The 27151-nt window shown below is 43.2% G+C and overlaps 1 protein-coding gene across 1 annotated transcript in view; it reads left to right on the top strand.

Annotated features, from left to right (window-relative positions):
- atf6 (activating transcription factor 6) overlaps positions 1-27151 on the top strand; it is a 68474-nt gene that overhangs the window by 16249 nt on the left and 25074 nt on the right. The window contains exons 11-14 of the mRNA XM_003219841.4: positions 10880-10993; positions 18618-18720; positions 21526-21590; positions 23829-23940. Coding sequence (XP_003219889.2) covers positions 10880-10993; positions 18618-18720; positions 21526-21590; positions 23829-23940 — 394 coding nt within the window. The remainder of the gene's footprint in view (positions 1-10879; positions 10994-18617; positions 18721-21525; positions 21591-23828; positions 23941-27151) is intronic.

Genomic DNA, 27151 nt, shown 5'->3' with positions numbered 1-27151 from the left:
ATAAGTTAGCTCAAATGGCGTATGCTGACTAGACGTGTGCACCGCATTGTTGTAAGCAAATTCCGCCACCGGTAACCACTTTACCCAAGCCGTGGGTTGATCTAAACAAAAACAACGCAGATACTGCTCTAAGAGCCCATTAACCCGTTCCGACTGTCCATCCGTTTGCGGATGGAAAGCTGAAGACACGTTTAACTTAGTCCCCAAACACTCATGGAAGTGTTTCCAAAAGCGTGACACAAATTGCGGAGCCCTATCTGAAATAATCACCTCGGGTGCTCCGTGCAAACGATAGATGTGCTTTGTAAATAGTAAGGCCAACGTAGGGGCCGCCGGAATGGTTGAACAAGGAATAAAATGAGCCAGTTTACTAAATAAATCCACCACCACCCAAATACAAGTATAACCCCCAGACTTAGGCAAATCTGAAATAAAATCCATGGAAATGATTTGCCATGGCCTCTCCGGAACAGGTAAAGACGATAACAACCCTCTAGGGCGCCCAACAGGCGTCTTACTCTGCTGACAAACGGCGCAGCTGTCACAAAAGCGCAGAATGTCTTGCCGCATCTTTGGCCACCAGTAGCTCCTGGTGATAAGCTGTACGGTCTTGAACCTGCCAAAGTGCCCAGCCATGGGTTCGTCATGGTGGGCTCTAATCACCTCCAACCTGAGGGTCCCTACTGGTACGTAAACCTGCCCCCTACGCACCAATACCCCGTCTTGATCCTGGAGATGCGGCAGTATGGTACGGTTACCTGCAGAGAGCAGCATCAGTTGCTCCTGAGTCCACACATCATCCTTCTGAGCCTCAAGGATCTGGTCATGTAACCCAAGCTCATTATCTACAACACACAGAGAGGCAGTAGGCAAGATGGTCTGACATACTACCTGCTCATTGGTCTTAAATTCCGGCTTGCGGGATAAAGCATCGGCCCGCAAGTTTGCCTTCCCCTCCACGAACTGCACCTTGAAGTTAAACCTGGAGAAAAACAAAGCCCAGCGGATTTGACGCTGGTTTAACTTCTTTGCTGTTTGCAAGTGCTCTAAGTTCTTGTGATCAGATCTGACCACGATCTGGTGCCGTGCCCCTTCAAGCCAGTGCCGCCACACCTCAAACGCCACCTTAATCGCCAACAACTCCTTCTCCCATATGGTATAGTTCTGCTCGAAGGGTGTTAGTTGCCGCGAGTAAAATCCACAGGGACGCAAGGTCCCTGAGGAATCCTTCTGAGACAATACAGCCCCCAACGCGTAGCTAGAAGCGTCCGCTTCTACCACGAACGGTCTGTCAACATCAGGATGGGTTAGTATGTTGTCCGATTGAAAACTAGACTTTAGTTGTAGAAACGCCTCGTGAGCTTCCCGCCCCCACACAAATGGCTGTTTCTTGCGCAGAAGCTGCGTCAAAGGTACCGTGAGCTTTGCAAAATTCGGAATAAACTCCCGGTAGTAATTAGCGAAACCCAAGAACCTTTGTACATCCTTCTTAGTCTTCAGCTCCTGCCATGAGTTGACGGCGTCAACCTTATGTGGGTCCATTTTAAGTTCCCTACCTGACACTACATGACCTAGGAACTCCACTTCAGGCACATGAAAGACGCACTTGGAAGCCTTGGCGAAAAGCCCATTAGCCCGCAGTCGGTGCAGAACCTGCTTGACATGTTGACGATGTTCTTTCTCGTCCTTAGAAAAAATCAAGATATCATCCAAATAAATCACTAAAAATTGGTCAATTAGGTCCCTGAACACATCGTTCATGAACCTCTGGAATACCGCAGGAGCATTACAAAGCCCAAAAGGCATGACTCGGAACTCGTGGCATCCGAAACACGTGTTAAATGCCGTCTTCCATTCATCCCCTTCCCGTATACGGATTAAGTTATAGGCCCCCCGCAGGTCAAGCTTGGTAAAGACCTTAGCCCCTTGCACCCTTGATAACAGTTCCGAGATTAAAGGGAGCGGGTACCTATCCCGAATGGTGTATTTGTTTAGGATCCGATAGTCACAGACCAGCCTAAGTTCCCCAGTCTTTTTGGCTACAAAGAATACTGGTGCCGCAGTTGGAGAACTAGATGGGCGAATAAACCCCTTGGCTAAATTTTCATCTAGAAACTCCCGCAAAGCTTGCCTTTCCGGTACAGTCAAGGCATACAGCCTCCCTGCTGGCAGTTTCGCACCTTCTGCCAACTTGATGGCGCAATCATATGGCCTGTGCGGTGGTAATTTGTCCGCTTCTCTTTTACAAAATACATCAGAGAACTCCCCATACTCAGCAGGCACTCCCTCCATATCAGAATGAGTAACATTTAGAGTGCAACAATCCTGCCTCTTTAAGATCACTTTACGTGTTGCCCAATCTACTTGTGGGTTTACTACAGCTAGCCAATCCATCCCCAAGATCACATCATATCTAGGCAAGCTCGTAATATCCCACACAAACGTTCCCGTTACTCCCTGCACCTCCCACGTTACTGCTGAGGTTTCATGGTTAACCACCCCAGTCTCCAGCAGTCTCCCATCTGCTCCTTCCACCCACACGTCGCATGCCTTGCGCACTCTAGGAATGCCATGCTTCTTAGCAAACTCAATATCTACATAGGAGACCGTAGCCCCTGAGTCCAGCAGTGCCAAAGTAGAAACAAGTTCCCTTCCCCCAACAGATAATGTAATGGGTACGAAAACATGCTTCCTCCCCTCAGTTGACTGCTTGAGGAGCCCTAGTGCGTTGGACTCACGTCGCACTAGGGCTGGCCTTTTCCCGAAAGCTGGGAAGGTTTCACATTACAATTTTTGGCAAAATGCCCAGCATTCCCACAGTACAAACACAAGCCCAGCTGCCTCCTACGGCTCTTTTCCTCTGTAGACAGCTTTTTAAAGACCCCAAGCTCCATGGGCTCTTCCCCCATCACCACAGGTGCCCTGGTTACATGCATGGGTGGCGCACACATTGCTTTTGAGTGTTTACGAGCCTCGAACCTTGCGTCTAAACGCAGCACCTTAGCTACTAAGGCGTCCCAGCTTTCAGCCGGCTCCAAGCGTGCTAATTCATCCTGGAGCATATCACTTAACCCGGCAGTAAATAAAAGCATGAATGCATTTTCCCCCCAATCCAGCTGGTGGCGATACAGGTTAAACTTATTTAAGTAATCCAAAACAGTCCCCTTTCCCTGTTTCAACCGATACAGAGCCCACCCAGCGTTCTCCGTGCGGAGAGGATCCCCAAAAGTATCAGTTAACAACTTTTTGAAATTATTCAAATTGTCCTTGACTGGGTCATTTCCCAAAATTAAATTAGTGGCCCATTGTCCTGCGGGACCGGTCAACAAACTCAAAATAAAGGCCACCTTGCTAGTGTCTGTAGGAAAAGCATGAGCACTGAGCTGAGAAAAATAAAGCTCCACTTGTGCCAAAAAGGTTGGCAACTTGCACCTGGTTCCGTCAAAGCGTTCAGGAGTCAAAACATGTCCTTTCACAGCCTGAGCTGTTTGGCTAACGGTAAAAGCCGTTTGCAATTGGTCTACTTTGGCCCTTAACTCATCCATCGTCTTCCTGACGGGTTTATTGCTGCAATAAACTTTTTATGGGCGTTGGGCAATCTGTCAAGGACAGAACGCCACAAGATTCAAAGTAACAGAGTTTATTAGATTACAGAACTCAAAAATGCCCGTAAAACACAAGGGCCAGGCAGTTTTTGCCTTTAGGAGCAAAAAGGGGCAAAAGTAAATGTTCAAAAGATAAACCGGATTAAACCGGAGTTTAATCCGGGTAAAAACAAACTGCTTGCGTCAGCCTGGGTATAAACGAAACGAAAGCCAAGGAACAAAAGATACAAAGAATGCAACTAATTGGCAGCAGATTCCTCTCTGCTGCCAACACTGTGCTTAGAGTAACTTGCGTCGCTCCCCCACACACACAGCAGACAGGAACTCCAACACGAGTAAAACAGCCAAGGATTGTAGCAGTTGAGTAGACCAGTTCCGTTCCGTAGATCAAAGCCAGAAGCAGACGTTTGTAGTTTTTCCAAGTCCAAGAAGGGGGGAATACAAGCCGTGGTCAGTTCAGTCCGAGTTCTCAAAGCAGGAGATGGCGTCCGTCAAGAAGACGACGGAAGGTCAAGGTCACAGCACAGGAAAGCACACAAGTCTTCAGGGAAGCGTCCCACACACACACGGATCCCAAGCGTTTGCCCAGATTACCTTGCCCAACGCAATTTGCAATTGCTCTCAAGCCCCATTTTATGCCAGTTACAAATCTTCATCACTGTCAGCTGTCCTCCTTAACCCGGGCGTTTCCTCATCACTTTCCTCGTCAGAGCTGGAACACCTCTGACTACGCCCAACAGCATCTCCAGCTGTGGATCCCGTCCCATCCCTCCAGCTAAACCATGGGTCTAATCCTGAAGGTCCCCATTCATCTTCTGTCCCATCATGGCCAGTGGCACCCACTTCCTCCCTTACCCGAGTCCAATCCATCTCATCCTCCTCTGAGCTAACCAGCCCCTCCTCCATTCTCTCCGTAAACCCTTCGAAAGACTCCTCGTCAGATGGTGCTGCAAATATGTCTCGCAGTCTTTTTCTCTCTCGCTCCTCGAGAGTATCTGACTCTCGAGGAGTCTTACGCCCACGTCTGTCAGTAACAGAGCCATGAGGCTCAATCATAACACCAACTTTCACAAGGTTTGGGTCATCCCCCAAATTTTAGGGATTTTTTTTCTTTCTATAAATAAAATCTCCTTAAAAACATTCCCTCTTTCCCTGCTGGTCCCGCTCTCTAACCTAAGGGCTTAAGATACCAATGATTCTGAGACATTTTACTCTCAATCTGTGGAGGAGACCTGAGGTTAAAGGCAGGGCTTAAGGTACCACTAATTCTGAGAGGTCTCCTCTCGATATGCAGAGGAGAACTGAGATTATAGGCAGGCCTTAGAGTACCACTGATTCTGAGAGGTTTTCCTCTTGATATGCAAAGGAGACCTGAGGTTAAAGAATAAGCAGGCTGCAAGGCAGGCACTGAGGTAGGCAAGAGGCAACAAGCGCAGCAGGCAGAGCACCACCACCACCACCCAACAGCTATGAAGGACGCACCCACAATGAGCTCTTTGGGGGTGTTCACCCCATTAAATAGCCAGAGCCTTTGTCAGAACGTTTAGTTTCTCTGATTGTCCAAAAGTGGCTCAGAAAACCAGGAAATGTTCCCAGGGCTGCTCAGGGAGCGCCATGTGGAACAAACAGCAGCAAAGCAAACAGTTTTGTGCTGCTTTCACTTTAGTTTCACTGCTTCATCCATGTGGAGAAGGGTCTGCCGTACCATGCCATATGAATAAACAACAGGGTACAAAAGCACAGATGAAACAAATACTGGGCCCTACTTTAAGACCCCAGTCTTTAGTTGCCCATATTAGTTGTTCTCCCATATTAATCCCCTCCTACCTTTCTGTTGTTTTACTCCCCTCATCTTGTCTCTCAAATGCACTTTTATGATAGGGACAGTTTAAAGCCCAGTCCACTAAAACTATCTTTCCTTCTTGAAGCTCTCCTGCTCCAAGTTTAAGATGTACATATGTTTTTAGCTGTACACAACAGCATCCCTCAGTGGCTGCTATCTCCAGAGCTGACTATGCTAACAAAGCTGGTTAATCTGTTTGTACTGAAATGAATCCTCTTTGTGCCTCTGATCATACAGTGACTGAGACTCTGGAACCAGTTTCCGTTCAATAACCAGTAGAAGTAGAGGGTTTATCTGGGTGACAGTTGCCAGTAGAGTTCTGGCTGACTGGAGTAGCTATTCCCCAGAGGACTTCAGTGTCCTAAGGAGCAGATTATATGTGAGAAAGCGATCCTGTAGGTAACCTGGACCCAAACCATATAGGGCTTTTGAGGTCAAAACCAACACTTAGTACTTTGCCCAGAAACTAATTGGCAGCCAGTGGAGTGATTTTAGTATAGGTGTAATATGCACACTCCTGAATGTTCCTGTGACTAGTCTGGCTGCTTGTCTTTCAGAGATCCAAAAAGAAAACCTATGTGGTTTCAGATTCAATTATTTGAATAACGATAAAACAGCTTTAAAATCATGGGTCATGAAGCAAAACCCTGATTTTTTCCCAAAATGGTTTTGATGCCTGGGTTAGATGTGTATAAATGTTTACAAATTGATGGTGACTATGTTGAACAGTAGTATGATCTGTAGCAACTTTTGCTGTTTATAGGTTTATTCATAACATTTTTTTTGACACGGGGCAAAACCTTTTGACCCACCTTCGTAATTCTCACTCCATCCACACAAAAAAATCAATCAACAAGAAATAAAAAACATTTTGTGACTACCTGGATCCCTTTAGTCTAGCATCAGCATTAAGGGTATTTACAAAACCTATAGCTCTTGTAACAGTGTTGAGATTACAGGCAGTACATATTGTCCGACACCTTGATGATCTCCTTTTAAAATCAACCTCCCTTCAATAAGCCAAGTAAGCATTGTCCATCACCTTGTCCATGCTAAAACACTGCTTTGTAATCATTGAGAAGAAAGTTCCCCTCTGAGTGACTCAAATCTTGCAGACATCAGAAAGGAAGGGATGGGATGCATCTCTCCCTTTTCCAGACAGAACCCAAAAAAGGTCAAAATGGGAAGTTTTTGTTTTTGCCTGATCAAAATACACAGCTCTCATAGCCCTGACATACTTATTGCAGCTCACGATTTCTTACATTTTCTTAGCAATGTAGGCAAGGTTCCAGCCCTGACTCCTACAGTGGCTTCTCAGACCATTCAAAACATTCACTGCCATATGCAGATGTGCACAGACATACATCTTCCCCGTGTGTGTGTGTGTGTGTGTGTGTGTGTGTGTGTGTGTGTGGCATTCTCTTCTATGGTGGATGAAAACAAGCAACCTTTCGCAGTGCAGTTCCCTACAGGACCTTCCCAGAGTAGTTCTCACAACAAAAATAGCTTGTAGATGGGAAACTCCCATCTATACATGAATCCTACACCTGTAAGTACTCATGCCATAGGTCTCCATTCAATTTATTTTTTGTACTGTCTCAGATACCAGGTCCTGGTAGATTTCAATTGCCTTCCCTTTGTAAGTCAGATTTTGATTCTTGCTCAGAGCACTTTCTTTGAATGTCTTGCAAATCTGATGATAATGTCTCGAGTAAAATGGAGTAGATGCTGATCTGTGTATTCTCCCAGTCCTGTGAACCCTCTTGATATCCTCCTCTGATATCAAGACTTATTTCCTTGCACAATGCCAAAAATATTTGTAGGATATTGTTCTACATTTCTCCGCAAAATTGCAACTGCAAATATTTAGATGCCTTTTTATATTTTATTTTTCTGATATTCCAACTTGTATTCATAAGATCATAGAATTATAGTGTTGGAAGAGACCACACAGACCATCCAGTCCAACCCCCTGACATGCAGGAAAAGCACAATCAAAGCAACCCTGATAGATAGCCATCCAATCTCTGTTTATTAAGCCTCCAAGGAAGGAGCTTCCACCACACTCTGAGCCAGAGAGTTCCACTGTTGAACAGCTCTCATAGTCAGGAAGTTCTTCCTAATGTTCAAGTGGAATCTCCTTTCTTGCAATTTGAACCCATTGCTCCATGTCCTAGTCTCCAAGGCAGCAGAAAACAAGCCTGCTCCCTCTTCCTTATGACATCCTTTCAGATATTTAAACATGGCTATGTCTCACCTCAACCTTCTCTTCTACAGGCTGAACAGACCCTGTTCTTTAAGCTGCTCCTCATAGGGCATGCTTTCCAGGCCTTTGATCATTTCCGTCACCCTCTGAACAATTATTTCTTATAATTATTTGATTTCTTTTTGCATAAAGTTTAGTTTTAGTTCCAATGCATAAAGTTTAGTTTTTCTTCCAATGCTTCTCCTGCTGTTTTCCTTATGTCTACCATCTGTGCAGTGACTTTCTCAATCTTTTTTTTTATTGGCTGATTGTGTGAATTTTTTTTCTTCCTAAGCCTGAGATTGCTGTCTGGTTCTTAGGCTGTCTGGAGATGATTATTTCCCCGTTTTTCTCCTAATGTTCTTCTTGGGCCTGTTGCAGAAGCTGATTCTCAGACACTATGCAAATGGTTTCTTAATCATCTCCAGATTGCAGCTTTGATTTTCTCAAATAATGGTTGTTCCCTCCTATCAGAGTCTTTCCTTTCTAATAGTCTTTTTTTTAAAAAAAATAATAATCATGAGCCACAGATGTGCTGGAACCATGAACAGTTGAAAATCAGGCAGCAAGACAAAGTGCCGGTATTGTCTTTACAAGCAAAATTCTGTATTGTAGCCTGTCTACCTGAGATCTATGGAACAGATGTTTAGAAATATGGGTTTAGAGAAGTGAGGCTGGAGCACTGCAGAATTTTCCATCCTAGTCTTTTTTCCTATGTGTTACTGCCATATCTTATAGCTGGATCTGATTTATCTTAATTGATCCGATCGGGTCATTTTTCTGCTGACTTACTCTGCCATAGATTCCTTATACAAAGGGAACATGATAGTGAAGAAGATGTTGGTGTCTGTTTTCTGTCTCCCTCAGGCTTTGTACTTTTATGTAGCCCTGACTTCCCAATTACTACTCCCTCATTTTTCTTTACTCCTTTTTCTGACATACGATTCCTTGGATGTGGCTTGTTTCAGTTAAATCTGCTGCCTACCATTGTCTTTTGAGACCCTCTCCCTCCAGTTCTTCATTTCACATTTCATTTCACTGAATATGCTCTTCATGGGGGGATGGGGTAGGTCGCAGTGGGAGAAGAGCAAGCAAAGCGACTTGCCTCTATTAGGGACTCGGTGCAAAGGCAGTGAAAAAAGGAAGAGTTGAGAAACTCCCACCATATTAACTCTTATCTTGCCCAAACCAGAGAAAAGATGACCCTCCCTCCTTCCTCACTTGCTAAACTAGGAGTGTCAAACCCATTTTCAAGGACACATCAGCCTTATGGTTGCCTTCAAGGGGCCATCAAATCTATGAATGGAGAATCCATGGATACAGAGGGCCAAAGACAATTTTTTTACATAGTGGTCGGTGCTCTTTAGTTTTTTTCACTTTGGGTCTCCAGATATTATTGAACGATAGCTCCCATCATTTTTGATTATATGCCATGTGGACTGGAGATAATGGGAACTGCAACCCAACAGCACTTTTGGCTCTCAGGTTGGGGAAAAGTTAAAAGGTTTTTGAACAATATCCACAAGCCTTGTCTATAAATTCAAACCCCACTTTCCTGACTAAACAGAAGAAACTGCAGTCTCCCAGATGTTCCTGCCTACTGACAACTCCCATCAGCTCTAGTTATGAGGTCTAATGATGAGGAATACAGGTGTTATCGTCCAGCTTCTGGAGTGCCACATAAAATGACATGGAGGGCTGGATTTGGCCTGGGGACCTTATATTTGACACACATGTGCTAAACACTCCTTGAGCAGTATTTAGTAGCAACGTGAGGGCTGGTGAAGAAGGCGGTGCACTTACCATTTTGGACATTTGAGGAGGCATGGATTGGTGGCAGCCATATTTAATAGGGGCTTGCTACATGAACCTCTCTGCAGAAAGTCTGCAGCAGTCATATATACTCGAAGACAGGCGTTTATGGACTTCCCTATTAAAATTGCATCCACAGTCTATGGAGAGAGACATGAAAACCAATCCAGTAAATGTATTAACTGCCTCTCTTTGTTGCACAATGTGGGGTACAAATAGCATAGTAAAATAGTATCTCTTACATAAAATGGCAAAATACAGATTTGCTTTTTGAAAAAATTTCCAAGTCATAGATGGTTGAATCTATGGGTATAGAATCTGGAAATATGGAAAGCTGACTGTACCACTTTCAAGGACATAAAGTATTTCTAAAGGCATATATGCCAACCACACACACAGGTGGTGAGCTATTACTGTGCTCTGAAAGACATTTTTCATAGATGGTATGAGCATTCCTTGGAGAGAGAAAATATCTAACTGCTTTTTTTGACATGCATAATGTTCTACCCCCATGTCCCACATGGCTCTCAAATATTCCTATAACATGACCTGTGACATGGTCATTAATCTGTAATGTGTGCTTAGATATATATTTTTAAAGAAAACATGAACTTTGATTCATTTGATGATTTTTTGTTACTTGCTCCTCATTATAGTAAATACAGTAGAGTCTCATTTATCCGACACTCGCTTATCCAACATTCTGGATTATCCAACGCATTTTTGTAGTCAATGTTTTCAATATATTGTGATATTTTGGTGCTAAATTCGTAAATACAGTAATTACTGCATAGCATTACTGCGTATTGAACTACCTTTTCTGTCAAATTTGTTGTCTAACATGATGTTTTGGTGCATAATTTGTAAAATCATAACCTAATTTGATGTTTAATAGGCTTTTCCTTAATGCCTCCTTATTATCCAACATATTCGCTTATCCAACATTCTGCCGGCCCGTTTATGTTGGATAAGTGAGACTCTACTGTAGATAAAACCTAAAGCAACCCCATCTGAAAGAGATAAATACATACGGTTCACTTCTGAAAGATATAAAGTTACAGTTTTATTAGCACACAGTAGAACGGTGAGCTAATATGACCTCTCATCATAAAATGTTGTTCTTCCATGATAGAATCATAGAATCATAGAGTTGGAAGAGACCTTGTGGGCCATCCAGTCCAACCCCCTACCAAGAAGCAGGAAAACTGCATTCAGAGCACCCCTATGATTCTGTCTATCTACACACACAAACATACATACACATAAATACACACACACACATACAAATATGTAATCTGAAGCTAGGGTAACATTTCAATATTTGTAGCAACAGACATATATTGCTAATAGCCATGTTTTCTATTTGTTTTCAAGGTTAAAGCATTCTGTTTCAGATAATAAGGCACTCATGGTACTTACTGAGGAGCCAATACTGTACATCTCTCCAAAACCTTGCAAGCCATGGATCAACCGCACTGAGTCACTCAGGTGAGCAATCTTTTCATTGTTGCTGAAGGTGTTTAGTGCCTGAAAAGTCAATAACTTGATGACTAATAGCTGTGCCACATTTTCCCAGAGTTCACTTGGATTATGTATCTAGGATTTCTGTGAAACAATATAAATTGGGTACTATCTTAACATACTAACCTGTTTTGGACCATGTTGCTCCCTTCCAGGTCCTATGTGATTGACGGCTTGTTCCCTTGGAATGCTGGTCCAAATAAAGCTGATCATCTAGTTATTTAAATCTGAAATTCCACCTAAATTATTCTATACTTTATCTTCAATTAATGCTATTCAGTTACAGTATCTGTTAAAATTAAATGTGTTATGATTGAGCCTCATGGCTCTGTTACTGACAGACGTGGGCGTAAGACTCCTCGAGAGTCAGATACTCTCGAGGAGCGAGAGAGAAAAAGACTGCGAGACATATTTGCAGCACCATCTGACGAGGAGTCTTTCGAAGGGTTTACGGAGAGAATGGAGGAGGGGCTGGTTAGCTCAGAGGAGGATGAGATGGATTGGACTCGGGTAAGGGAGGAAGTGGGTGCCACTGGCCATGATGGGACAGAAGATGAATGGGGACCTTCAGGATTAGACCCATGGTTTAGCTGGAGGGATGGGACGGGATCCACAGCTGGAGATGCTGTTGGGCGTAGTCAGAGGTGTTCCAGCTCTGACGAGGAAAGTGATGAGGAAACGCCCGGGTTAAGGAGGACAGCTGACAGTGATGAAGATTTGTAACTGGCATAAAATGGGGCTTGAGAGCAATTGCAAATTGCGTTGGGCAAGGTAATCTGGGCAAACGCTTGGGATCCGTGTGTGTGTGGGACGCTTCCCTGAAGACTTGTGTGCTTTCCTGTGCTGTGACGTAAGTTGATTGGAATCCAGGGTCAGACGGCGGGAGGGATTGTGTGGGCATTTGTTTGTGCAAACCTGTGCTTACTCTTATTAGCTTGACCTTCCGTCGTCTTCTTGACGGACGCCATCTCCTGCTTTGAGAACTCGGACTGAACTGACCACGGCTTGTCTTCCCCCCTTCTTGGACTTGGAAAAACTACAAACGTCTGCTTCTGGCTTTGATCTACGGAACGGAACTGGTCTACTCAACTGCTACAATCCTTGGCTGATTTACTCGTGTTGGAGATCCTGTCTGCTGTGTGTGTGGGGGAGCGACGCAAGTTACTCTAAGCACAGTGTTGGCAGCAGAGAGGAATCTGCTGCCAATTAGTTGCATTCTTTGTATCTTTTGTTCCTTGGCTTTCGTTTCGTTTATACCCAGGCTGAAGTAAGCAGTTTGTTTTTACCCGGATTAAACTCCGGTTTAATCCGGTTTATCTTTTGAACATTTACTTTTGCCCCTTTTTGCTCCTAAAGGCAAAAACTGCCTGGCCCTTGTGTTTTACGGGCATTTTTGAGTTCTGTAATCTAATAAACTCTGTTACTTTGAATCTTGTGGCGTTCTGTCCTTGACAGATTGCCCAACGCCCATAAAAAGTTTATTGCAGCAATAAACCCGTCAGGAAGACGATGGATGAGTTACGGGCCAAAGTAGACCAATTGCAAACGGCTTTTACCGTTAGCCAAACAGCTCAGGCTGTGAAAGGACATGTTTTGACTCCTGAACGCTTTGACGGAACCAGGTGCAAGTTGCCAACCTTTTTGGCACAAGTGGAGCTTTATTTTTCTCAGCTCAGTGCTCATGCTTTTCCTACAGACACTAGCAAGGTGGCCTTTATTTTGAGTTTGTTGACCGGTCCCGCAGGACAGTGGGCCACTAATTTAATTTTGGGAAATGACCCAGTCAAGGACAATTTGAATAATTTCAAAAAGTTGTTAACTGATACTTTTGGGGATCCTCTCCGCACGGAGAACGCTGGGTGGGCTCTGTATCGGTTGAAACAGGGAAAGGGGACTGTTTTGGATTACTTAAATAAGTTTAACCTGTATCGCCACCAGCTGGATTGGGGGGAAAATGCATTCATGCTTTTATTTACTGCCGGGTTAAGTGATATGCTCCAGGATGAATTAGCACGCTTGGAGCCGGCTGAAAGCTGGGACGCCTTAGTAGCTAAGGTGCTGCGTTTAGACGCAAGGTTCGAGGCTCGTAAACACTCAAAAGCAATGTGTGCGCCACCCATGCATGTAACCAGGGCACCTGTGGTGATGGGGGAAGAGCCCATGGAGCTTGGGGTCTTTAAAAAGCTGTCTACAGAGGAAAAGAGCCGTAGGAGGCAGCTGGGCTTGTGTTTGTACTGTGGGAATGCTGGGCATTTTGCCAAAAATTGTAATGTGAAACCTTCCCAGCTTTCGGGAAAAGGCCAGCCCTAGTGCGACGTGAGTCCAACGCACTAGGGCTCCTCAAGCAGTCAACTGAGGGGAGGAAGCATGTTTTCGTACCCATTACATTATCTGTTGGGGGAAGGGAACTTGTTTCTACTTTGGCACTGCTGGACTCAGGGGCTACGGTCTCCTATGTAGATATTGAGTTTGCTAAGAAGCATGGCATTCCTAGAGTGCGCAAGGCATGCGACGTGTGGGTGGAAGGAGCAGATGGGAGACTGCTGGAGACTGGGGTGGTTAACCATGAAACCTCAGCAGTAACGTGGGAGGTGCAGGGAGTAACGGGAACTTTTGTGTGGGATATTACGAGCTTGCCTAGATATGATGTGATCCTGGGGATGGATTGGCTAGCTGTAGTAAACCCACAAGTAGATTGGGCAACACGTAAAGTGATCTTAAAGAGGCAGGATTGTTGCACTCTAAATGTTACTCATTCTGATATGGAGGGAGTGCCTGCTGAGTATGGGGAGTTCTCGGATGTATTTTGTAAAAGAGAAGCGGACAAATTACCACCGCACAGGCCATATGATTGCGCCATCAAGTTGGCAGAAGGTGCGAAACTGCCAGCAGGGAGGCTGTATGCCTTGACTGTACCGGAAAGGCAAGCTTTGCGGGAGTTTCTAGATGAAAATTTAGCCAAGGGGTTTATTCGCCCATCTAGTTCTCCAACTGCGGCACCAGTATTCTTTGTAGCCAAAAAGACTGGGGAACTTAGGCTGGTCTGTGACTATCGGATCCTAAACAAATACACCATTCGGGATAGGTACCCGCTCCCTTTAATCTCGGAACTGTTATCAAGGGTGCAAGGGGCTAAGGTCTTTACCAAGCTTGACCTGCGGGGGGCCTATAACTTAATCCGTATACGGGAAGGGGATGAATGGAAGACGGCATTTAACACGTGTTTCGGATGCCACGAGTTCCGAGTCATGCCTTTTGGGCTTTGTAATGCTCCTGCGGTATTCCAGAGGTTCATGAACGATGTGTTCAGGGACCTAATTGATCAATTTTTAGTGATTTATTTGGATGATATCTTGATTTTTTCTAAGGACGAGAAAGAACATCGTCAACATGTCAAGCAGGTTCTGCACCGACTGCGGGCTAATGGGCTTTTCGCCAAGGCTTCCAAGTGCGTCTTTCATGTGCCTGAAGTGGAGTTCCTAGGTCATGTAGTGTCAGGTAGGGAACTTAAAATGGACCCACATAAGGTTGACGCCGTCAACTCATGGCAGGAGCTGAAGACTAAGAAGGATGTACAAAGGTTCTTGGGTTTCGCTAATTACTACCGGGAGTTTATTCCGAATTTTGCAAAGCTCACGGTACCTTTGACGCAGCTTCTGCGCAAGAAACAGCCATTTGTGTGGGGGCGGGAAGCTCACGAGGCGTTTCTACAACTAAAGTCTAGTTTTCAATCGGACAACGTACTAACCCATCCTGATGTTGACAGACCGTTCGTGGTAGAAGCGGACGCTTCTAGCTACGCGTTGGGGGCTGTATTGTCTCAGAAGGATTCCTCAGGGACCTTGCGTCCCTGTGGATTTTACTCGCGGCAACTAACACCCTTCGAGCAGAACTATACCATATGGGAGAAGGAGTTGTTGGCGATTAAGGTGGCGTTTGAGGTGTGGCGGCACTGGCTTGAAGGGGCACGGCACCAGATCGTGGTCAGATCTGATCACAAGAACTTAGAGCACTTGCAAACAGCAAAGAAGTTAAACCAGCGTCAAATCCGCTGGGCTTTGTTTTTCTCCAGGTTTAACTTCAAGGTGCAGTTCGTGGAGGGGAAGGCAAACTTGCGGGCCGATGCTTTATCCCGCAAGCCGGAATTTAAGACCAATGAGCAGGTAGTATGTCAGACCATCTTGCCTACTGCCTCTCTGTGTGTTGTAGATAATGAGCTTGGGTTACATGACCAGATCCTTGAGGCTCAGAAGGATGATGTGTGGACTCAGGAGCAACTGATGCTGCTCTCTGCAGGTAACCGTACCATACTGCCGCATCTCCAGGATCAAGACGGGGTATTGGTGCGTAGGGGGCAGGTTTACGTACCAGTAGGGACCCTCAGGTTGGAGGTGATTAGAGCCCACCATGACGAACCCATGGCTGGGCACTTTGGCAGGTTCAAGACCGTACAGCTTATCACCAGGAGCTACTGGTGGCCAAAGATGCGGCAAGACATTCTGCGCTTTTGTGACAGCTGCGCCGTTTGTCAGCAGAGTAAGACGCCTGTTGGGCGCCCTAGAGGGTTGTTATCGTCTTTACCTGTTCCGGAGAGGCCATGGCAAATCATTTCCATGGATTTTATTTCAGATTTGCCTAAGTCTGGGGGTTATACTTGTATTTGGGTGGTGGTGGATTTATTTAGTAAACTGGCTCATTTTATTCCTTGTTCAACCATTCCGGCGGCCCCTACGTTGGCCTTACTATTTACAAAGCACATCTATCGTTTGCACGGAGCACCCGAGGTGATTATTTCAGATAGGGCTCCGCAATTTGTGTCACGCTTTTGGAAACATTTCCATGAGTGTTTGGGGACTAAGTTAAACGTGTCTTCAGCTTTCCATCCGCAAACGGATGGACAGTCGGAACGGGTTAATGGGCTCTTAGAGCAGTATCTGCGTTGTTTTTGTTTAGATCAACCCACGGCTTGGGTAAAGTGGTTACCGGTGGCGGAATTTGCTTACAACAATGCGGTGCACACGTCTAGTCAGCATACGCCATTTGAGCTAACTTATGGTTTTCACCCACGGGGAGGTGTGGCGCCGTCGACCAATGTGGTCTCTTCGGACCCTGTATACCGCTCTTCGGAAATGGCTGCATTGCATGATGTTGCCCGTCGCTTACTGTTGGAAGCTAAGGCAACGCAGAAGACTCAGGCTGACCGCCACAGGCAGGCAGGGGAGGAGTTGGAAGAAGGGGATTTGGTGTGGTTATCTTCCAAACATATTAAACAGGCTGGGGGAAAGTTTGCGCCTCGGTATTTGGGTCCCTTTCCTATCGTTAAAAAGATTTCTTCTGTTGCGTTTCGTTTGCGTTTACCGTCTAGTTTAAAGGTCCATCCAGTCTTTCATCGTTCGCTGTTGAAACTTGATACCTCTAGTCGTCGTGGTGCTATAGCGGAGGGTATCACTGCCACTTCTCCGCCATCGGGGGAGGAGGCCTTTGTGAGAGGGGATAGTGTTATGATTGAGCCTCATGGCTCTGTTACTGACAGACGTGGGCGTAAGACTCCTCGAGAGTCAGATACTCTCGAGGAGCGAGAGAGAAAAAGACTGCGAGACATATTTGCAGCACCATCTGACGAGGAGTCTTTCGAAGGGTTTACGGAGAGAATGGAGGAGGGGCTGGTTAGCTCAGAGGAGGATGAGATGGATTGGACTCGGGTAAGGGAGGAAGTGGGTGCCACTGGCCATGATGGGACAGAAGATGAATGGGGACCTTCAGGATTAGACCCATGGTTTAGCTGGAGGGATGGGACGGGATCCACAGCTGGAGATGCTGTTGGGCGTAGTCAGAGGTGTTCCAGCTCTGACGAGGAAAGTGATGAGGAAACGCCCGGGTTAAGGAGGACAGCTGACAGTGATGAAGATTTGTAACTGGCATAAAATGGGGCTTGAGAGCAATTGCAAATTGCGTTGGGCAAGGTAATCTGGGCAAACGCTTGGGATCCGTGTGTGTGTGGGACGCTTCCCTGAAGACTTGTGTGCTTTCCTGTGCTGTGACGTAAGTTGATTGGAATCCAGGGTCAGACGGCGGGAGGGATTGTGTGGGCATTTGTTTGTGCAAACCTGTGCTTACTCTTATTAGCTTGACCTTCCGTCGTCTTCTTGACGGACGCCATCTCCTGCTTTGAGAACTCGGACTGAACTGACCACGGCTTGTCTTCCCCCCTTCTTGGACTTGGAAAAACTACAAACGTCTGCTTCTGGCTTTGATCTACGGAACGGAACTGGTCTACTCAACTGCTACAATCCTTGGCTGATTTACTCGTGTTGGAGATCCTGTCTGCTGTGTGTGTGGGGGAGCGACGCAAGTTACTCTAAGCACAGTGTTGGCAGCAGAGAGGAATCTGCTGCCAATTAGTTGCATTCTTTGTATCTTTTGTTCCTTGGCTTTCGTTTCGTTTATACCCAGGCTGAAGTAAGCAGTTTGTTTTTACCCGGATTAAACTCCGGTTTAATCCGGTTTATCTTTTGAACATTTACTTTTGCCCCTTTTTGCTCCTAAAGGCAAAAACTGCCTGGCCCTTGTGTTTTACGGGCATTTTTGAGTTCTGTAATCTAATAAACTCTGTTACTTTGAATCTTGTGGCGTTCTGTCCTTGACAAAATGCCAGAATTTGCTGAGAGCACAACCTTTGCAAGGCCTTTTTAAATGCTGGTCCAGTCCCCATTCCAGAAAATACTCTAGATATCAATATAAGTTTCTGATAAAACAGAGACTTCCTGTTATCTCATGCAGAACCTGGCCAAAGGGCTCTTTAAATCTCCCCTTCTCCAGCCTTTCAAGAGAGGAGCTTCACATGAAAATCTTTTGATTTTAAAATGTATTGAAATGCTTTTAATGTAAGCTGCTTTGAGTCTACTTGTGGAGAGAAAAAACGGGGTATAAACATAATAATAATAATAATAATAATAATAATAATAATAATAATAATAATAATAATAATATGCATTTTTCATATAAAAGGGTGATTACTTTTTGGCAATATTTCAGCTGTTACTAGTTTTGTTACCAGGGATGAACAAATTTTATGCTGGCATTTGGGGAGGATCTTCAGAATATTTATGGTAATTTCTGTGAGCCTCCCAATTTTGGCCTTTAGTTATGCATTCTTTGAAATATTATGAAATATTATGATTTGGCACATCCTCACCTCTTTGGAAAGAGCAAAGTTTTACTCTTGACTTATCCATGGATCTATCAAGACCCATAATTCTGGTCCCCAAACCTGCCCTCAACTTATACATAAAGTCAACTTACACGTGCATAAAAATGATATATTTGTTGCTGAAACCATTTATCAAAATACTTAGAAAATAATAACTAATTGCTATGCAATTAATTAATAAGAGTTGGAATATAGTACTATCAGGTATTATTTCTTGTGATGTATTTAGTCATATTTTGATAGAGACCTTCAGAGGTTCCAGTATTTTAGTTTCAAGTAGATATACAGCACTTTATCAAGATCTTGTTGTCTTTTTTATTTTTTTTTCTCTCTTGCTTTTGACTTCCCAACACAGAGATAATTCTAGTATTGCAATTCTAGGTTGAGTCATGAGCTGCGAGGCTGGGTCCATAGACATGAAGCAGAAAGGTCAAGATCAAGGAAAATGTCAAAAGATCTTGAGCAAAAAGCTCAAACTGTCCAGGTAAATGTATGTTACTAGCTTTCACTTTGTGCAAGGTACAGGCTGAGGTAGCGAATAGGTTGTAAACAGGGGTGGAGTAAGGGTCAAGGGGAGGCAGAGATATGTAGATGTTCACAAGCCACCAGCATTTTAGAACCAAAAGATAGTTTGGGGAACAGAACTCTCATGTGTTGTGCTTTTGGAGAGTAACTGTCATATACTTCTTTTTTGTTGCTCCCCTCCAATATCTATCCTCTAGACTGTATCGCTATCTTATGACCCTGTTCCCTGTGGTTTTTATTCTTACTTCTTTCTCACCCCGAATTTTAACTTAGTGTTCATGTGGCCTGCCCTTGTTTTTATTTTTTGTTTTTATTGCTTTTCTGATTTTGTGCTGTAATGTATATTATTATCTATTGTATTGTTTAATTGTGTTATGATGTGTTGTTTTTATATTTTGTTATATTGTATTATTCTGGGCATGGCCCCATGTAAGCCGCCCCGAGTCCCCGTTGGGGAGATGGTGGCGGGGTATAAATAAAGTTTTTTATTATTATTATTATTATTATTATTATTATTATTATTATTATTATTATTCTGTTTAAGATAGTATTGGGATAGAAAAATATTCCTCCCTTCTCCAGGCTAACGTGAACTCAAAAGACCTCATGTTAATGCATGCTTTATTTATCTAGTGCAATGCCCACCCTTCTGTGATTGAAATCTGACACAATGATAGTGTCTCTGAATTTGGTCGTCATGTAGATTGCTTTAAATCGATGGTTCTCAACCTGTTGGTCCCCAGATACTTTGGCCTTCAACTCCCAGAAATTCTAACAGCTAGTAAACTGGTTGGAAACCACTGGCTTAAATAATATGGTTCTTTCACCAAGGAGGCACTGAAACCCAAATAATCTGATAAGGGAGATTAAAAATCTACTAATTAATATAGTAATGTAGTAATATAGTAATGTAGTAATATAGTAATGTAGTAATATAGCCTAGTAATGCTCGTGGGGTGCTTCCCAAGAGACAAGGGCTCGCCGAGGGGCGCTTTCATAAACCGGATTGCCGGGAGGGAGAATAGGGCCTCCCTATTACCCAAGCATTTCCAGTTATCCGAGATTGGGCCTGCCCCTTTATCTTGGATAACCGGAACTCTACTGTATTTGTGGAAAGTCAATTGGTTTTTCTGGAATAGCCTTAGAAATATCCCAGTAGAATATGAATATACAGTGATACCTTAACTTATGAGTTTTATTCGTTCTGTGACCAAACTCTAATTGCTTCTATGTCAAATCAAATTTGACTGGAATGAATTGAAATGCTATTAATCCATTCCAGTCCCCCCCAAAACCACACCAATTTATTGACCCCATTTGCTTCAGAATCGTACATATCATAGAAGTACTACAATCGTACTATCTTACCAAGTCGACAACACACACACACAGCTCATGTTTTTCTATGATTTTGTGGTTGATATCCAATTACATCATCCTTTTCTACTTGGCACTCACTTTCTTAGGACCCATGGTTAGCCAGGCCTTTAATTAAGAGATTCAGAAGATAGATTAGTATCTATCAGTTGATTTAGTGCCACCTGTGTGCCACTTTAATAAGCTTCAAGGGATGTGCTTGAATCCTAACAGGCATTTGATTCAATGCCTTGACTTCAGGATTTATTCTCAGGGAAGGGACACTCTCTCAGGATTGAAGGAGGGAGCAGGATTGGAAAGTTATAAGCCAGTGACATAAGTTTTCTTTTCGTGCTGAGTGAGAAACTTCAGTAAAATTATTTTGCAGTGATAGATTAAAATGACAGGTATCTGTGTAGCTTGCCTATTTTAATCAGGAGAGAAGTTTACTGATGATAGACTCCTGGTAGCTTTCCTACCATCTCCCAGAGCCCTAGGATTGCAGAAGTAACAGCAAGGACAAGAACAAGGAGCTTTCCTGGCTGCTCCCTTAAAGCCCTGCTTAAGACCCATTTCTTTCTCAAGGGAAGCAGAGCCTACTTAAAAAACTACCTAATTATGGGCTTGGGGGGGGGGGCTATCTCACCTTTGCCCTTAACCCCACCCCTAAACAGTTTTCTTTCAATTTAAATATATAATCATCTAGCACACTTGGCGTACTCTCGCACTAGTTCGTAACTCAAATCTTGGCTAGCATGTCAAAGCAAAAAATTGACCGAGTGATGGCTCATATCTCAACAAACTCGTAAGTTGATTCACTTGTAAGTCAAGGTTTCACTGTATTTATTTATTTATTTATTTATTTATTTATTTATTATTACAATATTTATATCCCGCCCTTCTCACCCAACAGGGGACTCCGGGCGGCTTACAAAAAACACATATATAAAAATTATACAGTGCAATATAAATCAGTTAAAAACATTATTATTAACTTACATCAGTATTCTTAAAACACATTATAAAATACAGATAGGCGTGTTCAGTTCAGAAGACTGGGTCTGTCGATTGAGTTCCAAGGTACATAATAATAATTAACGCTGCCAATTGTTATTCGAAAGCCTGGCCCCACAACCAAGTTTTATGCATAAATTCCTATGTAAAGTTAGTGTTCTGAGAATATCATGAAGCAGCTCTGGCGTCTTATAAAAACATAACTCTTGAAGATAATTGTATATTATTTCCCATCTGTAAGGAACCAGAAAACATATTTGGATTCCCTGCCAATCTTTATGACTACCACTGAGGTTAACAGCACAGGTCCATTCAGTATGTGCATGCATATAAGCATATATCTCAGTAAGATGTAGTTGATTTTTCTTTGTATGTTTACATTTCTTTACTCTAGAATCCTTCAGGAAAAATTGCAAACTCTGAGCTGATGGCCCTTCCCTACACAGGCGGCAGTGTTGGGTAAGTTAAAGTAGTATCTTCCATCAATTCAGTATCCACATAGTCTGGTATTGGATATTGTTCTAGCAGTTTCTCTAGGATTTTGATTTTTCTTGCTTTGGTAAAATCACTGTTCTGGCTTTTTGAACTGAAATCTGCCCTGTCAACAACCTGGACACCTGAAATAGTATCTGTTTCAGTTGTCTTACTGAAAGAGACTACATTTTACTCATTGCTCTCCAAGAATCAGTGACGAAATTGTGAAGGCTCAATGCTATGGGATTCTGGGTGTTATAGTTTTACAAGGACGTTAGCTTCCTCTGCCAAAGAGTGCTGCTGCTTCACCAAGCTACAACTTCCAGGATTCAGTGCAGTACACTATGCCTTGATTACAGTCCACAAAACATAAGGTAATGTAGTGGTTATATACATTTTAAACACATGTGAAACAGGTGTGTGCACACTATATTGGAAAACAAACAAGCCATGATGGGATGGAACAAAGGCTATAATTAAAAACATGGAGAGACATTGTAATAACAGCTCAATAAATATGTTTAAAACTGAGTATAAAGCGGATACAATTAAAACCATCATTCTATGGATTAAGTATAAATTAAAACCACACAGCCATATTACCAGTAAACAGGATTTTGTAATCCCTCCTGCTCCTAACTCCCAGGATTCCATAACATTGAGCCATGGGAGCTAAAGTGATGTCAAACTGCCTTGAATTATTAACACTTTAGCTTTTCCATAAGTCTCTGGCTGGTTGTCTTTTTCCGACCATTTAAATGTGTGCTTAAGAATTTACCTTTTTCTTATGTATTTGTTTTCCCAGTTTGATTTCATGCCCCCTCATTTGCAATGAGGACACTTTAATGTTATCCTTGATGCTATTTAAACCAGGGTTAGGACAGGGAACAGGGACTAGTTTTAACCTCTGCGGTTTTCACTACCATGTTTACTGTATATATTCACATGTAAAGATCTAAAAATGTTAGTTTTTATTTTTTCCTATTTAATTTATGTGATTTTTCTCCCAGAGAAAGATGACTTACTAAACACCATGTTAAAAAAACAAAAAATAATGAAAATAATATTTTACATTTTAAAATCAATTAAAAACATACAAAACTTAAAAGATATATGAAGTGTGTCCAATAAAAAGGCATCCCTGTTTATACCTAAAACAGCTCCTTAAATAAAAATTGATTTAAAAAATCCATTTATCCATGGGTCAGTGTAAATACTGTACATTAACTCTTATAAAAAAGTGAACCATGCCCTTTTCTGGGTAGAAGGACAGGAGATGAAAGCTTCATCCACATGTGTCAAAACCAAGACCCATGAGCCAAATCCAACCTGCCATGCCATTTTATGTAGCCCTCCAGATACTGTAAGACAACTCCTGTATTCCTCGTCATATTTATTCATCATGTCAGAAGTAAATTGAGAATACCGTTATAATGTAGAGAAAAACCGTAAACAAAGTTAAAAACTTTGACCAGAGTGCCTCTGGTGTCACTATAGGGAGGTCCTCCATTGTACTTGTGGCAGGGCTCAGACTGCATTGTAGTAAGTAGTATGTGGTTTGCTCTTCTCCACACTCGCATGCCATGGACTCCACTTTGTAGCCCTATTTCTGAAAGTTAGCTCTGCATCTCGTGGTGCCAGGGAGCAGTCTGTTCAGCACCTTCCAATTCACCCAGTCTTCTGTGTGTCCAGGGAGGATTTTCTCAGCCAGCATCAGCCACTGATTGACGTTCCAGATTTTAGGCCGCCACTTTTGAGCTCTCGCTTGCTGAGGTGTTCCTATGAGTATCTCTGTAGATCTTGGAAAACTATATCTTGATTTAAGGCGTTGGCTTGCTAGCTGATATCCGAACACAGGATGGGCCGGAGATATTATTGCTATCAGAAAACGGATCCCTCCATATCTCCCTCTTTCAAATCTGCTTTTCAATAATACACCAAACATATTTCTAAGTTGCTTATTACAGTTGTAAGGGCTCACAGTCCCTCTGTCCACTCCCTCCCCTTTCAATTTTAGAGAAACAGAAGTAGAAATCTTGTGTTAGTAGAATCTGGCCTTGCACAGTGAAATCAGAGCTACAGTAAAGTACACTATCCAGATAGTAAAATTTGAGGGGTGTGTGTAATGAGCTGGCAAATAACATGTACAGTTCATTTAATCTGGTGTTTTCTGAATGCTAGTGGTTCTTATTTCCAACAATGCTGTCTCATGTTTTTCAACAGAAACTCTGGGAATGAATTACAGGTTTATTACACTCCACTACGAAATTCCCAGGATTTCTTTGATGCAATTCACAGAAGAGGAGATACTTTCTATGTGGTATCATTTCGCAGGGTAAGTACATTCTGTTTAGTCCATTTCATTTTGTAATGCAGGTGTAATCATTTAGTCTATTCCACAAAAGGAGAATACATTCATTCTTACAATTTTTGTAACCAGTTGAATTTTTTTGAGAGTGCTAAAGCCCTTCTACAAAGCCTTTTCATAAGCTTACATTTGTTTACGTTCCTTGGGAAGAGTCTTAATAGTTATATTCAAGCATTATTAGATACTGAGTTTAGAAAGAAGCCATATTCCCCAATTCCCCATAGTGAATTGCTGATAATTTAGCAAATTATTGTGTTTGTTGGTGTTACTACTTTTTCCTATTGGAGTCTTCAGGAGGATTGTATATATATATATATATTTAAAAAGATAAGATTTGTGTCCCTAAAGATGACCTAGAAATCTTTTACAGAAAGGCAAATCTAGTGCAGTAATCAGAAGACAAGGGAGCATTGATCACCATAGCAAATGTTGTATCTATACTAGCAGCCTTTAAGAAAGACCTGAAAACATGGCTCTTCCGTTGCACCTTTGGAGAGTAATCACTACATACATCCCTTTTGCTGCTCTCCTTCAATATTTGTTCTCCAGATCGCACCGCCACTTTATGATCCTGTCCTCTGTGGTTTTTACTCCTACTTCCTTTCTCACCTCGAGTTTTAATCTAGTGTTCATGTGGCCCGCCCTTGGTTTTATTGTTCTTTGATCTTGTTTAATGTAGTGTATATTTTCTTTTATTGTGTTGTTTAATGTGTTATGATTTGTTGTTCTATTATATTTTGTTATATTGTATTGTTCTGGGCATGGCCCCATGTAAGCCGCCCCGAGTCCCCATTGGGGAGATGGTGGCGGGGTATAAATAAAGATGATGATGATGATGATGATGATGATTATTATTATTATTATTATTATTATTATTATAAGTGTAGTATCATTGAAAATTGATTTCAGTCCTTTGTGTCACCAAACTATTATTGCTCACCTGTTGTTATGGTCTCTGACACCTGTCTACCAGCAAATCTCTAAAACCTTTCTTTGGAATATTTTTCTTCGCTGATTATTACAAATAACTTGGAGTTTGAATCTTAAGTTGTTGAACACAGTATTAAACTTTGTTTCGTGCTAATTCCACTGTTCCTGAAAATGTATTTCAGTAATGTGCTGTTGTCATTACATTTATTTATATCTTGCCTTTTCCCCAGCCTGACATTCAAAGTGGCTTATGACAGTTTTTTAAAAAAAACTACAATATGCCAAATATAAACATTAAAATATTATTAAACTGCATAAAATCAAATTCAATTAAAAATAGCGATTAAAAATAAGCAAAGCACAAACAGTGCAACATAGTTCTGCAAGGACCAATGCTCTCTAGCAATCGATATCTTTGAAGGTCTGCTGAAATTAAAAGGAAGTCTCAATCTGTATGCAGATAAATCGCAAGTATAACTTCTCTGGGAAGGGAATTTGAGATCCCAAAAACAACTAGTGAGAAGATCCTCTCTCGTGTTTCTACTAGATGTACCTATGAGGGTGGTGGGACAGAGAAAGGTCTGCAGAGAATCTCAAAGCTAGAGTAAGCTGATATAGGAGAATACAGACCTTCAGGTAACCTGGATTTGAACTGTATAGGACTTTAAATATCATCACTTTGAATTGAGCCAAGGAACACACCAACAACCAGTGGAGCTGTTACAGTGAGGGAGCTTTGGGCCAGTGGAAGATTCTGAATGCTTGTCAAAAGATGGCTCCATAGAGACTGCATTACAATAACCCAAACATGATATAACTAACCCATGTGTCACCGTGGCCAGGTCTGGCATATCGAGGAATTAAGGCTGGTGTACATGCCCAAATTGTGCAAAGGCATTCTTGTAAATTCTCTTAACAGCAAAAGCAATTTTCAGGATTGAGATTCTGGAGGGTTAGAGACAGGCAGGAATTAATGAATCAAGCCAGAATCAATACTAAAACAGGATCTTCTTTGAGTGAAATGGCACATTGGGGTCAAGAGCTTTATAGACTGAATTGGAACCTGTTTTGCTGACTTGTAAAGCTGCAGTAGCATCTGCTGTGGGTTTTTTTTTTCATGTCAGGAGCAACTTGAGTCGCTTCTGGAGTGAGAGAATTGGCCGTCTGCAAGGATCTTGCCCAGGGGACGCCCAGATGTTTTTGATATTTTTACCATCCTTGTGGGAAGCTTCTCTCACGAATCCCACCCATGGAGCTGGAGCTGACAGAGGGAGCTCATCCGCACTCTCCCCGGGTGGGATTCGAACTTGGCAGCTTTCAGGTCAGCAACCCAACCTTCAAGTCACTTAGTCCACTACACCATCTGGAGGCTGCTGTGGTGTTGGTACAGCATATCAGAAATCCGGTCAGCAGACAGACAGAGGTTCTGATGCCTTAATTTGGGAGGGTGGGAGGGGTAAAGCTAATAGCAAGAATATCTTTAACAGCATTGTGTAAGTGTGGGCATGAATATGAATATGAAGCTGATTCACTGCCTTTATTACAGTGCAGGCATGGGCAAACTTTTTTGCCTTTGGGCTGCATTGTGGGCCTGACTGAATCATAGAAACATAGAATAATAGAGTTAGAAGTGACCTCATGGGCTATCCAGTCCAATCCCCTGCCAAGAAGCAGGAAATCGCACTCAAAGCACCCCCGACAGATGGCCATCCAGCCCCTGCTTAAAAGCCTACAAACAAGGAGCCTTCACCACAGTCCAGGGAAGAGAGTTCCACTGCAGAACAGCCCTCACAGTGAGGAATTTCTTCCTGAGACGGCCGGCCGGGAGGGAGAGGGCCTGTGAGAGGGTGAGGCGGTGGGGGGGGGGGGGCAGGGCCTGGGTCATCTTCAGGTTGTCCTCCTGGCATAAGGATGGGCTGCTTGCCCATTCCTTATGCTGGGAGGAAAATGAGATGCGGTGACTACCCCAATCCTCCTCCCACGATCCTCGGGCTGTCCACTCGGCATTATGCCGGAAGAAGGGCGAGACATGCTGTGGCTAAGAGCATTCCAGAGGGCTCTCAGCTGTTGCTTGTCTTCCTCCCCCGTCCTTTCTGCATAAGGATGCAGCAGGCCAACATGTCATTATGCGAATAGGATAGGGAAAATGAGGAAAACCCGAGGTAAGCGCCCAGGGGGCTGCATCTGGTCCCCGGGCCTTAATTTGCCCATGCCTGCTGTAGTGGATCTTCCTTCCTTTGTAATGTTC

This window comes from Anolis carolinensis, chromosome 4 (assembly GCF_035594765.1).
Source record: "Anolis carolinensis isolate JA03-04 chromosome 4, rAnoCar3.1.pri, whole genome shotgun sequence".
NCBI classification, from domain to species: Eukaryota; Metazoa; Chordata; class Lepidosauria; order Squamata; family Dactyloidae; genus Anolis; species Anolis carolinensis.
This window is presented reverse-complemented; position numbering and strand designations above follow the sequence as displayed.